The 15684-nt window shown below is 36.7% G+C and overlaps 1 protein-coding gene across 4 annotated transcripts in view; it reads left to right on the top strand.

The window, feature by feature from the left end:
* nr3c2 (nuclear receptor subfamily 3, group C, member 2) overlaps positions 1-15684 on the top strand; it is a 157548-nt gene that overhangs the window by 105364 nt on the left and 36500 nt on the right. For all 4 annotated transcript variants that reach the window (XM_088633156.1, XM_088633159.1, XM_088633157.1 and 1 more), the window contains 3 exons: positions 4389-4505; positions 7679-7996; positions 14196-14340. In XM_088633156.1, coding sequence (XP_088489282.1) covers positions 4389-4505; positions 7679-7996; positions 14196-14340 — 580 coding nt within the window. The remainder of the gene's footprint in view (positions 1-4388; positions 4506-7678; positions 7997-14195; positions 14341-15684) is intronic.

Raw genomic sequence — 15684 nt, 5'->3', positions numbered from 1 at the left:
AAGTCTCTCAAACAATGTGGGATGCTGTAGGCTGTCTGATTCTTTTGGGGAAGGCAACTGCAGGACTTCCCTCTTCTCACAGCTCAGGTGAAAGACTGAGAAGTTCACTGCACTGCCTATTAAGTCTAATATGGTCCCTCACCATGTCAAGATGTTCCAGCATGCAGGCATCCTTGATGTTGCATGGTTCATTCCATCATCTTGAGTAATTTGCAATGCTTCATCTGTATTTACTGTCCTTTGTCAGTCTGGAGGTGTATCCCCCCCTCCCGAGCACCAATGCACACTCGTCACGCCCCCCTGTTCGTTGCCCAGTTCCTAGTCTTCTTTCCCCGTGTTTGTTTCACTCCCTTCCAGATTCTGCTGTCTACATAGGGTCCTGAAAAACGCCTTGTAACACACTCAGCTTCTCTCAGCATCTTCTCAACTTTATTGACTCTAATTAATTCCAGCATAGATCCATCCCACTGTTAACACCAATTTGCCAGTTTCCTTTGGACTGTTGCAAGAACTCTGCGAGGCAGATGGAATTTAGAAAGAGTAATAGCTTTGTTTATTCAAATTCAAGCTGTTAAATCTACCAGTAACAGACTGTAGGGCAGAGAATAAGACACAGACAGGGGGCAAGGGGAAATGGTAATCAAACGTCCGGGTGAATTTATTCCAGGAGGACACAAAAGGTCAGCACATTGGGCTCCGGGGAGGTCAGGATGGCACAGTACAACAACTGTTTTAAGGTCCTACTTTATAGATTTCAGAGTCCCAAGCCTATTTCACTAAATGCAACTTGACATCCTTCCTGGTCTCCCCTATTACTAGTGTAGGATAGCCTAGATTAACAGTGCCTTCTACTGGGCACTTGCTTTTAATGTTGTTTGTTCAAGAGCCAGCAAGGTGGACCATTACATGAAGCTTTTGAAAATCACTTTTAAATTAGGGGAACAAAATTATTCTGAATAATGTTTGGTAGTGATAATGAGAAGGTGAATCACTTTTAATGTATTCTTTTTGAAATTCTTGCAAAAGCCTGTGGTAAATCTTTGGGTTTATACAGTATTTATGTTTTTTTATATTGGTTGGCACATTCTACTCATAAGCAATCATATCCGTGAACATCCATCATTGTCATTGTAATGGGAAAAATATGGCAATGGCTAACTTAAACATTTACAGTTTATGTAATCTTATCTATAACCTTTCATATGTCCAGGTTTTATTCATACAGACATTTATACAGTATACTGTATACCACAGGCACAATTCCATATGTTCCTGCAGCCAATAATATAGCAGTTGATCAGTAGTTAGCAGATTAGGTTCTACAATGGGAACAGAGAGAAAGACTCCCTTGAAAGACAAAATCATTAAATGTACAGTATTAGTTTATAAGTCAATATTAGTTTGAGCCAGCTCAGTACTTTGAATACAGGTCCAATTAGAAAACAAAATGCAAATAATTATTTTTTCTTACATTTCTCATTAAATTGATAAATTTACTTTATGATAGACATGTTATTGGAAAATTATATAAGAACATTATTATGGGAATTGCTTTTGGCCTCACTTTGTTTGTACTGTATATGTTTGTATGTACAGTATATATATTGTGAGTGTTTTTCATTGGATCACTATTTTCATAGTTTAAATAAAGCTTATCAGGTGTAATGTATTATCTGCTTAGTCAATTCCAGTCATTAAAATGGCAGTGTTGCAGAGTGTTTCAGTGTTTAAGGTATCTCCAAATTAAAAACAAAAACACATTGGCTCAAATCACATCATGGGTACACATAGATATCCTACAGTTTGTGTAAAGATCTCTTTTTAAAGAAAAGTGTTAAAATGTACAGAAGGTTGTCATTGTATCAGAAACTTCAAGCTCCCTAAAAAGGTTTATTTACACAGTCACAAATTCCTATTCTGATAACATTTAATAACGCTCATATAAATTAGGAAATATGTCTATATTGTTATTGTTATAGTTATTGTTATTGTTATTGTTATTTGTCATAGTGCAGTTATTTGGGTGTTGTTATTTATTTGAATTACATAGCTTTTAACAACAGGCAGAAGTATTCAATGTACAATAGGTAATTCATGTTGGGTTTCTTTTCAAATCTGTTTATCTTCTGAGTATTTACAGTAAATACACCCAGAGCCCCAAGTAGAGTATGCTCATGTCAAATCTCCATTAAACATGCAAGATGCTGCATTAGAAACTGTCAGTAAAACTGTGCTTTATTACATGATTGGAGCTAGCAGAGAATCACAATAGTACAGCAAAATAGTGATTGGGTGTTTTTACGTTTATTTTATTTTTTTTTACTGAAAACTTGCAAATCACTAGTATTCAATGATTTCTCATGTGTAAAAAAGAATAAATCATGCATCAGCCCTGGTTGTGATTATTAAAATCTGAAAAGAAAAATGAAAGGGATGAATAGCTTTAGCCATATTTTGATATAGCGTAATCTGTTAAATAGCATAACTGTTGTAGTGTGAAGCAGTCCCCTCATGATATACTGTATAACTTTCCTACATTCTTATGTGTGAAACTTCTGAATGTGGATGCAAGTTCACCTCCAATGAAATTTTAGGGGCACAATTTGTGACTCTTTGGAGTAAATACACCATGGAAGCCCACAATTAGGACACACTTTGTTGAATTATTACCCGTAGTACTGCAGGGGACATGGCGTGCATTATAAGAGACTCATTGTGTTTCTAAAGGTTTTCAGTGCTCTGAAAACCCTTGCTTCATTGCTGAGTTGCCAGGCTCAGTTCCCATTGCTTATCAGTGCCAGAACGTGACATCACTTGCTAAAAGTAGATCATTCATTCAGGATCTCCAGCACTCTTGCAGCAATGTGCTTTCAGTCCTGTTAGTCAATTAAGTAAATCCAGTCCCCTGGCTAATATTTTGATTTATTTCATCTTATTTTCTAGTACCACGTCAGGTGAAGTACAGTACAAGTACAGGTGAAGTGTTATTTTAAACTTTCAAGCCTGTAGTGTTATTTTTTCTCCTAGAAGTGTGGACAGTACAGCTCAGATCTTGGGGTTGTTGTACAGAAGAATAGAGAATACAGTAAACTGGGTTGAGATTTTGTTTTTAAACAGCCAATGTTTGTTCAAATTGAACGGCTCGTACAGTGTAAATAAAGCCACCCTGCCATACTATGAAGTGAGTATTCAAAGGCCATTCTTTGCAAATATTGCAATAAGAAGTCAATAAACAAACAAAAAGGAAGTTTAAAATATAAGTGTTTAATTGTTTCTGACAATGATTAACTAAAATCATTAAAGTATACTACTTTTAGCAAGGGGCTTCTGAGTTTATCTAAACTGACTTTGCTTTGCCCAGAATACAGGGCAGCATCATGTTTCCTGTGTTGCCATTTACTGTTTTCTAGAGCAAGAAAAATGGGATTATGCAATGGTCATGTGATTTAGCCAGAAATAGTGACTGAGCTACATCTGCTGCTGCTCCTCCTGCAGTTACTCAGCTCTTGGCAGCCTCCAAAACAAATACAGTGTGCATTTATTCTTCTGAAGAACTTTGTTGTTATAAAACATTGCTCATTTCAAACAACTGAACAGAATTAGCATATTTATATCCTTTACATTACTTGGGTACACATACATGGCCCAGAAAAAAAAATCTTTGCAGTATAGTACAGAGACCTGCACGCATTGCAACTGTAGCACATGTACTGTAGTTACAGCATAGTTCTGATTAGGCATACTGTACATGTGAATGTGTTGCACAGCCTTGCATTGGCACTAATACTGACATAACTGACCTCAAATTAGGATATTTTCCAGTGAGATTGTGTCATCCATTGATCTATCCACAGTGTAAATTAATTGACACATACATGACTAATTTACTGTAGATTATGGTTTATACATTTTTTTCCTAGATTGGTCAATCAGATCCACCATAGAAAAGAGAAAGGTTTGCCCTTTTTATTGAGTTGTAAACAGAGATGGTCACTGCACTTTTTCAAACAGTAACATTGTACATCTAAGTGATGTACTGTAACACATTGCTACGAAAAAAATGAATAATCTTTCAGAAATGAATTATAATACATAAGATTCATTAACTGCAGCTTTCCGCAGGAAAGGCAAGCTACAGCCTTAAAAATATATTTCCTTTCTGATCCTTAACTACACCACTTACAAATTCTTACAGATTATTTGATTATTTTACAGTCTCTGGAAAAGAGTTCTTGAAATCTTGTCTCTTCCTGAGATAGATATGCCAGTCTGCATTCAGTGGACTTTATATCTTGATTTGTTTTCCTCTGTGAAAGTAAAAAAGTTTGTGTTCCTCTCCAAATACTTATATTTTCCATGTTGTGATATATAATTTGTCTGTTGTACAGGTCAGCACAACTACCTGTGTGCAGGACGAAATGACTGCATAATTGACAAGATAAGAAGAAAAAACTGCCCTGCGTGTCGAGTACGAAAATGTCTACAGGCTGGAATGAACCTGGGAGGTATTGGATTTAGAATTTTTTTGCTTGAACAACATCATTGTTTAGGTATAAAAAATTGCCCTGTTAGTCAAGCTCTCAGCATCTCACTTTAGGGACAAAGATTGAACAAGAAAAACTGCAGACAAAGGAAATAGTACAGAGTGACTCACTTACCCAGCACTGCCTAGAGGCCTTGAATCATATTAATGCTTATGATTTCAGATTTGTTTTTTTTCAGTGGTTACAGTATATGAAAATGTTTGGAGTAATCAGCCAACCAAATGTGGATTATTGGACCTTGATTGTTTCCCGATATTTACAAAACCTGTATCGGGTTATACAATATAATTGATATACTGTATAAAGTTCTATTAAATATGTATACAGTATATCTACTGCATATTATTTGTGTTTAGATTTTATTTACAATATAGAGAGTTTATCAAATCAAGATGATAAAAAGAATTATTAAATCCTGTCACAGTTTGTTATTATGGTTTCTGCAGGTCAGCAAAATCCTTAGTTTACTGCAAAATATGCGAGAACTGAGAGAAGAAATACATAAAATTCACATGGAAACGATACAATAATACCTTACTAAGAGTGGCAATAGCTGAAAGTCAAGTTTCAAACCTTTGAATGAAATAAAATACAAAACAAAGCAATTTATATATTATTATAAACTGTAATTTCTCATCAGATGTGGTTTTACTATGTTAAATCTAATCAAATAATGTGGTCTGAAGAATCCAAAATCTAAACAAAAAAAACAGTTTATTTTGACAGAGAATACATTTTAACTTGATATTGTCTTAATGTTGTTAACCGTTTTCACATACAGTACAGTTTTACAGCATGTCTCATAGGACTCCTGTGTGTATGTTCCCAGTTCTTTAAAGTCAGTGTAGGAGGGTAATGGGTAGGAAGATGTAACCCAAATAATAATGGTGAGCTTAGCAAAATAGAAAGCAATAATTGGTAGTACATTTTTAAAAAGCAGAAGTTTTTATTTATAAGTAAGAGTTATCAACACTCTTTCTTTTTGCCCATTGAACCTTTTCCCTGAACTGTTGTATGTTAGTGTTTGCTTACTTGTTGACATTTTATAAAATCCTAATGGTTCATGATCTCTAATGTAGATTAAATGTCAATTTATAGAACTTTCCTTGCAACACTAATGTTCCACAGTTGGTAATAAAACATTAAACAACAACACCTTCAGTCATGTTGCGTTAAAAGATATGCAATTCTTAACATGATAATTTCACAAGTACCAGAATTGGGGAAAAATAGAATTTAAAATAAAAAAAATCAATCATGTTGAGTTTTGGAAAGGAAATGTCGTCAATAGCATGAATAACCATGTTATCGTCAATAACCAAAAATACACTTCACAGTATGGTACAGTATATTTTAAACATTCGTACATTTTCGCAATGATAGATGTCACATTATGAAATTATTTCTTAAAATGAAATAATTCAACCTAACTTAAGTTTCGATCTGTGCAACTTTCACGATTTAATTTCAGAACAATAACGGTTAAAGAGGTTGCATGCATATTATTAGAAGTGCTGTAGAAGTACAGTTTTTTATCTGTGGACTATTACAGATTGGCGCATTTGTCTCCAGGGTAACAGATTAGATAATGACATTTAATGCATGTCCGATTACCTCTGCATTTTAGTGTGGCTTTGAGGATTTGCATATTACAATATGTGGTAAAAAGCTTATAGTTCCAAGAAGAGGTATTGCTGGTATAAAATGCAAGCATGATCAAGGCCAATATGTTAATACTCCAAGCCTTTGATAAAACTGTTTGCTAGCTCTTTAGTCAATGCTTGTTTGCCAGTAAGGGCCTCTCTTTTATCTAGTTTAAACTGCCAACACTTAGTGTGACCTTGAGGAAAAAAACTATGTAACTGAAGCATAAAAATGATTTGGTATTAACTGCATGTTGTGAATACCTCTTAACTTTTCAGACAATGTCAGAGTTTTTAAAAAAGCTCAAACCAAAGATTTATTTAGGGTTTTCCTCAAAAGTGCACAGTTTCAGTACAATTCTTCATCAATTAATCATAAATAGGAAAATGCATGTTTAGAGCTGTGTAATTGAAGCAAGAATACAGGTGTTTAGTTTGTGCTTTTGCCTATTAAACTAAAGAAAAATAATGTAGTGTTTACACAGAGTGCCCAAAATATATGCAGTGGTAGTGATATCCTGATGCGGATGATGCGGGCACAGGGATTAATAGGTCTACTCATTTATCCATAGCACTGCTGTAAATATCTGTTGTAATGGAGTGCTTTGTGTTAGCAATGTTGGAAAAAGACATTTAATTTTCACAGTTTTGTGCTTTGAAGTCCATAACGGTGTTTGTTTCTCTTTGATTGATCTCATTTTTTCTGTTTTTGTTTGTGATTATTAAAAGACCCCTTTCAGCTTTACCAACCATTTTCGGCTTTAATAGTTATCGATTTCTCTACGTTAGACGCTTCCAGCCCAGATTTTCTAGCTCCACTCATGTGGCTGGCTCTTCAAAATGGATGGGCAAGATTTCCTTGCTGATCGAGGCAACCTGTGTGGAAGTCATCTCATTTATCATAGACACAGCAGGGCTGCGTGTACATATTTCAGCTTGTCAGACACCCACTGGGGACTTCATTATTTATTTTATTTAACCATTATTGTTCTTATGAACAGTGCATAGCTGATTTAAACTGCTTGACAAAGCTTCTGTGTAGTTTCTCTGTTTTAAATGAGGAATGAGCTTGAAGAAGCAGCACAACCCGTCAATCTTTATTTTTTCATCTTGAAAATGAGCTAGAGCAGTCAGGACATGATATCTTAATAAAAGAACTAAGGACTAGTTTGTGCTTTCGTCATTGTACTTTACATTTCTTGTAGTTAACCATATTTTATTCAGGCATTAAAAACAGTTTTGAAATGAGGTCTAAAGAACAACACTATAGTACATACAGGGGTTTTCAAGGCATTTATTTGCTTTTTAAAATAAGTCACATACTGTAGGAATATGAACTCCCAAGCATTCCCTAGTTTCTTGCTTTAGATTTTAAGGCTTAAAAAGGAAAAACATTTCCTTTTTAAAAAAAAAGTTTGTTTTCAAAACAGACACTTTTGGCTTGGTTTTCATTTAGCTGTGCCAGTTACATTGTGATGTATTTGCCTGCAGCAAGGAAGTCAAAGAAGCTGGGGAAATTAAAAGGGGTGAATGAGGAGCAGCCACTGCAGAGCCCAAAGGAAGGCCAGACATACTTGGCTTCCGAAAAGGAGTTGAATGCCAACACCACCCTGGTCCCTCACGTACCTGGTGTTGCACCATACCTGACTCCATCCATCTGCAGCATCTTGGAAATCATTGAGCCGGAAGTGGTTTACGCAGGCTACGACAACACCCAGCCAGACACCGCCGACCACCTGCTCTCCAGCCTGAACCAGCTGGCAGGAAAACAGATGATCCGAGTTGTCAAGTGGGCAAAAGTCCTTCCAGGTGAGATCCAACTTCATTGAAAATGCAGATTTGACCATTTTTATAACTGTCATACGACATTTGTTCAATTCAATTTTAGCAGTTTAAACCATTTTCTGCAACGCCATTTAAAGGAACTCCTACACACAATGAGCAAGTTATTTAAAATCTATGGCTGTGCTCTGTATACGCATTGAAGAGCATATTCCAGAGTATAATTTATATCACACTATTTTTTTCACTAAAGTGGAGCATGTGCAAAAAATCCACCTTTTGTGTCACATTATGGAAGCTGTGTAAATTTTTATCTATATACTGTATGCCTCACAGACAATACTAAAGAGCACCATCTTTGGTGAGATTTAATATGTTGTATTGCATACTGTATATTCAGCACTTCCAGAGTGTCTTCTTGCTGCTCCTGTATATATAAAAAGATATGTAGGGCCTCATTCACAAACGGTTCTGAAGAGATTAGAAGCATCCAAGTCGAAAATGAGGAGCACAAAACGAGATGCTGAATTCACAAACCACAATTAGAAGCATGTGAAATGAAAATGATACCAGTGGAGGGAATGTGGTGGCTCCCAGCACACTGCCAACACATTTTTAGCTGCAGTGTTTAGCACCAGCCAACCAGATCTCTTTCTGCTTCTGCAAGAAGCCAGGTTTGGACTTATCATTTAACAAAAGCACTAGGCGAGAGAAAGGAATGTCCCTTCCTATAATAGTCGACAAAACATAACCATGGCTGGACACTCCCAAAACTTGTTGAAAAAGACACTCCATTATAATACCCCTCGGATAGAACATAAACATGAGACTAGAGGCAATTGATATGAATAAAGTGATCAACATTCTGTGAAAGATCATTGAAGTAAATCATCTGAAAACTGAATTGTAGGATATTTTCATACATATTGTTCAAGTAAATATCTTATTTCATATTTGACAAGAAAATAAAAAGAGCAAGTCAATCACTGAAATCTTGCAGATAACCACACTATCCCAAAGGACACCATTGGTACCAATGGTACAGAACAGAGACTTAATTAAAAAAGGGGGGAGTTCGAAATTTCATGTGGAGATTGTAGGTCCTGGAATGAGCAAAGACCATATGTATTAAATACAGATGCAGCTGCTCAGAACGCACAGTATTTCTTCCTAATACAGTAAAAGTAGTGCGGTGCGTTACGATATGTAATTCACTGGTCAAAGATGATCAATAGGTGGCACTTGTGGTGCGTTAGATGTTAGTGAAATTAATTGCTTCATTTAGTCTGTTTCTCTGCTATGCATGTTTAAATCCACTTAATATGGAATATTAATACAGAATTTTATAACTGAAGGGAAATTTTGGTAATTCAAAATAAAAACAGAAATATAACATAATATAGTATATAGTATTTTAGTATAGTAAAGCAAATTTAAGCAGGGGACAATTTAGCTTTAAATTTTGATTATGAAAAATATTTCACACATACTGTACTGTAGTGGCTTTAAAACCATACGGTATCATATCATATTCATGTGGTATCATGTGGTTTACACATACAGTACTATGGTTTTTATGATCCTTGGTTCAAGTGTGCACTTGGGGTTGTTTTAGTTACAACTTGGGGTTGTTTTTTATACCACTACCATGTAATGTATGTACATTAAGTATATATTATGTGTGAGACTATGGCTTTAATACCACTACAGTACAGTATGTGTAAAATATATTTTTCATAATCGAAATCTAAAGATAAATTATCCCAATTACTTTTGTCAAGATTAAACAAAATAGAGTGATTTTAAAACAGTTACTACCCTCAGCAGATTGCTTGTGCTGCACAGCGGATACTTTAACACAGATTATTTTCCTTTACAAATAAAATGAGAAATGCAAATATGCTGTCTAGTTTGGAACTATGAAGGGGAAGAAACAATAGTCATAGAACTAAAAGAACAAGCAACGAAGTGCATTATTTTTTATTGGGTAGACGTGAGCTTGAAAAGAACATGAAAGATGTGTTCCTCTGTTCAAGTCAGCATCTACAGTACCTTTTTAAAAATGTTTGAAAAAAGTCATGAATTGTGATAACATACTGTAAAACAGGATAGTATATAAAACTAAGTCTTACTACCAGAGTTTTTGATGGAACTGTCAGAAGTCGGACATGTTTTCTCTGCTGTAGAATTTAAAAGCAGTAATACAGACATGGACTTGCTAATTCTGTACACTAAAAGGGCACCAAAATCATCAACATTAGTTAAAAGATAGGGTAGGGATTGGGAGACCTCTACATATACAGTAACAACATATCAGAATTGAGTGATATGCAGAATTAACTGTTTTACAGAAATCGTTTTAGAAATGGAAGATGAAAGGACAGTTAGATCTGTTAGTTGCAAAGTAAGAGCAAACTAGGATTTTCAGCAGAACAGATTGAACTCCTGTCTCACTATACTGTATGATATCCTCATTTACTGTATGAAAAGTAAAGGTTTTGTTGGACATCTGCTGAGATATGAGTAAAAACTTAGCACAGAATCCACACCTGAATTTCCCGATTCATTTCCAAAGCAAATGTCTGTCAGTGCAGTGGGGAATTTTGAAAATAAACACTGGGGATTTAGTGAAGAAGAGTTAGCTTAAAAAATTGTATGCCCTCTCTGTGGACAGACCAGTCCCACTGTGCTTTTTTACTTAGTTACCTGTCACAAACAGTTCTTTCCGGGCCCTATGCAGACGACACAATCTGGAATAGTGAGGAAACACGAGGAAAAAGTCATGCAGGAGACGGGTATGGAGACAGGGGGGCGTGTCTTAGGTGTGCAGGTGTCCAGGGGAAGTGAGTCCGGGGCGAATAATCCAAGACAAAGTCCAAACAGGAAACCAAAACAGAAGCATAAATCCATGGCCAGCGATCCATCCAGGGGATTAAGAACCAGGAACCGGGTCGGGATGGGCGGGGGGGTATCAGGAACAAAAAGTTAAAACCATAACGGAGCCAGTTGCAGCAGGACCCCGGGCTCCCACTAAACAGAATTCAATGAAGAGCCTTGAATGACGTCTGCGTCTGGCTTTTAAGGGGGAACTGAAGAGGGGCTGGAATAAGGAACAGGTCCGGGTAATGGGGCAGAACAAGGAAGGGCTGGAGCGCCATTAAGAGGAGGAGTAGGAATCGTGACATTAACCCTTGTAAGCCCACCTTACAGATGTTGCTTCAGTAGCACTCCTAGAGCTCGGTTTCCTTATTCTCTAGATTCTCCTGCATCTCTGCATGAGTTTTCAGAATATTTTTATTTTGTTCCCCTTATTCACCCGAGACCAGTTTCAAGACAAACATCTGACAGTCCACACCTATCGCAACAATCATCCCAGATTTTAAAAACTACAAGCAGCTCCATTGACTGCTCAAGCAGAGTGGCCATCTTAGAGAGCTTGGGATAACTGAATAGATTAAACTTCTTAAATGAGGCACAAAGTTAGGATTAATCTGTATCCAAGCTGTTATGAATGACTCACAAACACAAAATAAATGTGAAGAGGGGGATAATTAAAACAAGCAAAATGGGGTATCTAGCAATAGTAAATCTAACTCCAGGTTTCCATCTGGGCACAGTGGTCAAATGATCAGCCCAGGGAGTCATTTTCAAAATGAGAGGTCCAAAACCCGAAGGACTCTGATACCCAGAGTTGATCAGATGTTATAATACAATTTTTTTAGATCACACTTTAGAAACAAACATATTTGTTCTAAGAAGATATCATGCGTCCCACACAAAACCAATTTAAAGCAGCAGTGACCATTTGACCATTTAATTTTCAGGTTTTTATTAAACCATTTTTAACCATAACACTACTAACTTAAGGTGCATTTCACAGTAATTTGAAAATAAATGCTGGATAGCTGTTGATCAAAGGTAAATCATTTTTTGCTAAGAATGCTCCCTGATGTATAGTAGAATGTTTTCAGAGAACACTAGTATAATGCCTGTATGGTTGAAGTGAATACCTTCTGTAACATTACTGGTGGCATAGAAGTCAGTCAATTGACTGTTAGAAACAATGCCTGTATTCTTTGGGGCTAGGAGATTCTTAAACTGTTGAAGATTAAGTGGCCACTGAATAATACTGCAGTGAAAAGTGTTCACCTAGAGCCACAAGAACCAAGTAAATCTGGAAATACCTGAAAAAATCTGGACAATTTGACACCAGCATTAAAAAAAACTCTGCATCCTCATCCCCTGAAGGTTGTGCCTTTCCTGAAAAATGCCTTCGGTAGAGCATTAGACAGCAGCGTTATTGCCCTGTAGGCTGATCAAATCCCAGAAGATTAGCATGACCCTAGTCAGTACTGGGAAGGTTACCAATTACAGGCCACTGCTACAAGTGATGTTGGTGAAACTTCCCCGTGGACCAGAATCTGTAATCCAATGCTCCACGGTGGTGACCAGGAAACTGTTCTGCATGAGGTTTAGGCCTGTGGATAAGATGTTAAATTGATGTCCTGACTATTTCGTCATTAAAGATCCCTTTATGTCTTGGTTCAATTTCACTCTGGTCTTGTACAGTCTGGATGTCTTAAGGCCCGCCCTCCCATTTAACATTAGTGAGCAACTGTGATTGAATTCAAGATGAGAGAGCTGAGCTGCACCCCTTAAACTGGCACATAATGGCTGCCACGTGTCACCCATGTGAGCACTGCATTTCAATAGTGGATGAAATAGGCAATCTTCTATATGTAATGTGCTCTGAGCTTCTGTGGAATAAAAAGCACCATATAAAGCCAATTAATCATAAATTATATTGTAAGAATTATTCCTGCCATTAAGAGCATTCAGACATGAACGTAGCTCTCTCGTGCAGGGTTGATTAGATAGATAGATACTTTATTGATCCCGTGAGGGAAATTGCAGTGCAACAGCAGCTTAACACACACAACACAGCCACAGTGTAACGAATTATATACTAATAGTACAATACATACAATACAATACAAGAGTTACTCACAGTCCGGACACACAAGAGGAAACTAGAACAGAACAGTACACAGAAAATCGTATCACACGTATGAATATAAATATAGATGTAACCATAGATATAAATATAAATATAAATGTATTGCACAGGTCCCTGGCATATATTGCACAAAAGTGGTTGTAAACGGGAAAAAGAAAAAGAAAAAGAAAGAGAACAGATGTAGCAGTATATGTGTATATGCGTTTAGTCCAGAAACAGGTCACTGTCGCTGTTGCCTCTGCCAAGACGCAAGGTGGATGCGTTGTACAGTCTTATGGCAGACGGCAAGAATGACCTCCTGTAGCGCTCCCTGTCGCACCGTGGATGAATCAGTCTATTGCTGAACGTGCTCTTCATTCCTGCAAGCCTGTCATAGAGGGGATGGGAGAAGTTGTCCATGATGGCCTCCAGTTTGGACATCATTCTCCTCTCAGCCACTACCTCCAAGGGGTCCAGGTCAGACCCAATGACAGAGCTCGCTCTCCTGATGAGCTTGTTCAGCCTTTTGGAATCTACTGCTCTAATCCCAGAGCCCCAGCACACCACTGCGTAGAAAATGGCACTCGCTACCACCGACTGATAAAACATGTGTAGCATCTTACTACACACATTGAAAGTGTAGCATCTTACTACACAGCCTTGATTACTCAAGGCTGTCTAGGCTCATTCCCTAGTGTTTCCCGTCTGTTGGAAAAACTCTCATGCTTTGATCCCATATACTGTACAATGAATGACTGTAAAGTTTGCTGTAGATATTTCATTAATACTAAAATAAAATAAATTTCAGTCTTGAATTATTCGTATTGAAAAGATAATCTGTAAGAATTTATACTGTATAGTATCATGCATTCTCATTTTCATTTAATGCTGTTTGAAAGTAAATTGAAATGTATGCAGCTGTGTTTTATAGCACATCTTTGTAGAATGTGCTTGAGATATAGACTGACAAGATTCTTATTAAAAGAAAATAATTGCATGTGATCTTCACTATCAGTAGACCTAGGCTAATGGAATTTAGCCATTGAAATTAGAGTACAGAAGTGAACACTCTAACATTTTCTTGTATTTCAAAGCTCAAATATAGATCTAATTAGTTCTATTATTTGACTAAGTTCTAAGTTCTAGCTTCACTGCTCTAATGGTTTATTATGGTACAGAACCTCTCAATGCACCTTTCTTTCCATTATTTTTCTTTATATTTGCCCTCAGGATTCAGGAGCTTGCCAATTGAGGACCAGATCACTCTCATTCAATACTCCTGGATGTGTCTTTCATCGTTTGCCCTAAGCTGGAGGTCCTATAAGCATACCAATGGCCAGATGTTGTATTTCGCACCAGACCTTGTTTTCAATGAGTAAGTTTCTATTCACTGTGCAATTTTTTTTCAACAAATTATGACATTTTGATAGATTTTATTTCAGGATTTCAGGTTTATCAAAGGAATCATGAATGAACCGTAAAGGTTTGTGACAGTACCTAGCTATTACTTTAGTTTACATGTATACTTTTCCTATTTACTAATAACATATGCTCATAGATACTCTATATTCTACTGTGTTACCTGTATATTAATAGTATGCAATTGCAATGCTCAGTCCAACACTGTACACCTACGCTTTACCTCACCTGCCTCACCTGTATAAATATAATTATAGGATTGTGGCTGAAAATAATTTTCCAATGTTGACTTCTTTAAAGAGCACATGCTCCTATGTTTAACGAGTCCAGACAGGTCAACTGCACCAGGCAAAGTCTGTACATAATCAAGAACACTGTAAAGTACATAATAAAAAGAAAAGTTACAAAGCCAAACATTGCAGCATATTTCCTAATTGTATAGATGCTATGATTCAAGTAATCTTTTATTAATTTTAAGCTCTACATAGAGGTTTATAGCCTTCAGTGCCAAATAATGCCAACACAATTTGAGTGTAGAGCCCAGCATCTATAACTTTCTAAAAACACTCTAGTAGGGTGACAACTGTTTCAGACCGGCCCCTTTTCATTCTCTGAAGTGACAGCATCCACTACTTGACTTCTCCCTGCCACTACTGGTTCATACAGTCTGAAGTTTACCAATCTCACAGCATAACTTTCATGAATTAAACAAAGTACAGTGCATGAAGTGCAATACAATCGTGAACTTTAAATTCACATCAAAGTGCAGTCAATTACCAATACTGTCAAAATAAAACCAGAGTCTTGTGCAATTGAGCAAGATGGGATAAGTCACATATGGCTTGGGGGTTTGCATGACTTGACAAGGCACTGGATCCTTGTTAGAGAGATACTGTAGCAGTAGGTTTCAAATCTGCTGGCAGTTTGTTGGCACCATTGAAGTGTAAGAGTGGAGAAGCAGTAGGGTCTTCAAGATGAAGACTAGAGGGAAGGAAGGGCCAAAACTGTGAGAACAGAGGAGTATTGATAGTGGAGCACAGGAATGGTGATACTTGTAGGCAAGAATTAGAGTGTTAAATAAAATTCTTAAAAGCCGAATACCATTGTGATTAAGGCTACTGATATTGAGAATCTTAATATTATTTTGTTATGATGCACAGTTTTTGCTGGCCTACATTTATGGGCAGCTTTTGTGATTTTTAGGTATAGATAGAATTAGCTAGTGCTGTTCTTTTTTATTTTCACCACTGTTGAATCAAATTACTTCTCCCTTAGCAACCAAAAGTCTATGTGAAGCAGG

The sequence above is a fragment of the Lepisosteus platostomus genome, chromosome 1 (genome assembly GCF_059453375.1).
Source record: "Lepisosteus platostomus isolate fLepPlt1 chromosome 1, fLepPlt1.hap1, whole genome shotgun sequence".
Taxonomy (NCBI): Eukaryota; Metazoa; Chordata; class Actinopteri; order Semionotiformes; family Lepisosteidae; genus Lepisosteus; species Lepisosteus platostomus.
Note: the sequence above shows the minus strand (reverse complement) of the source record. Positions and strands in the feature narration are given on the sequence as shown.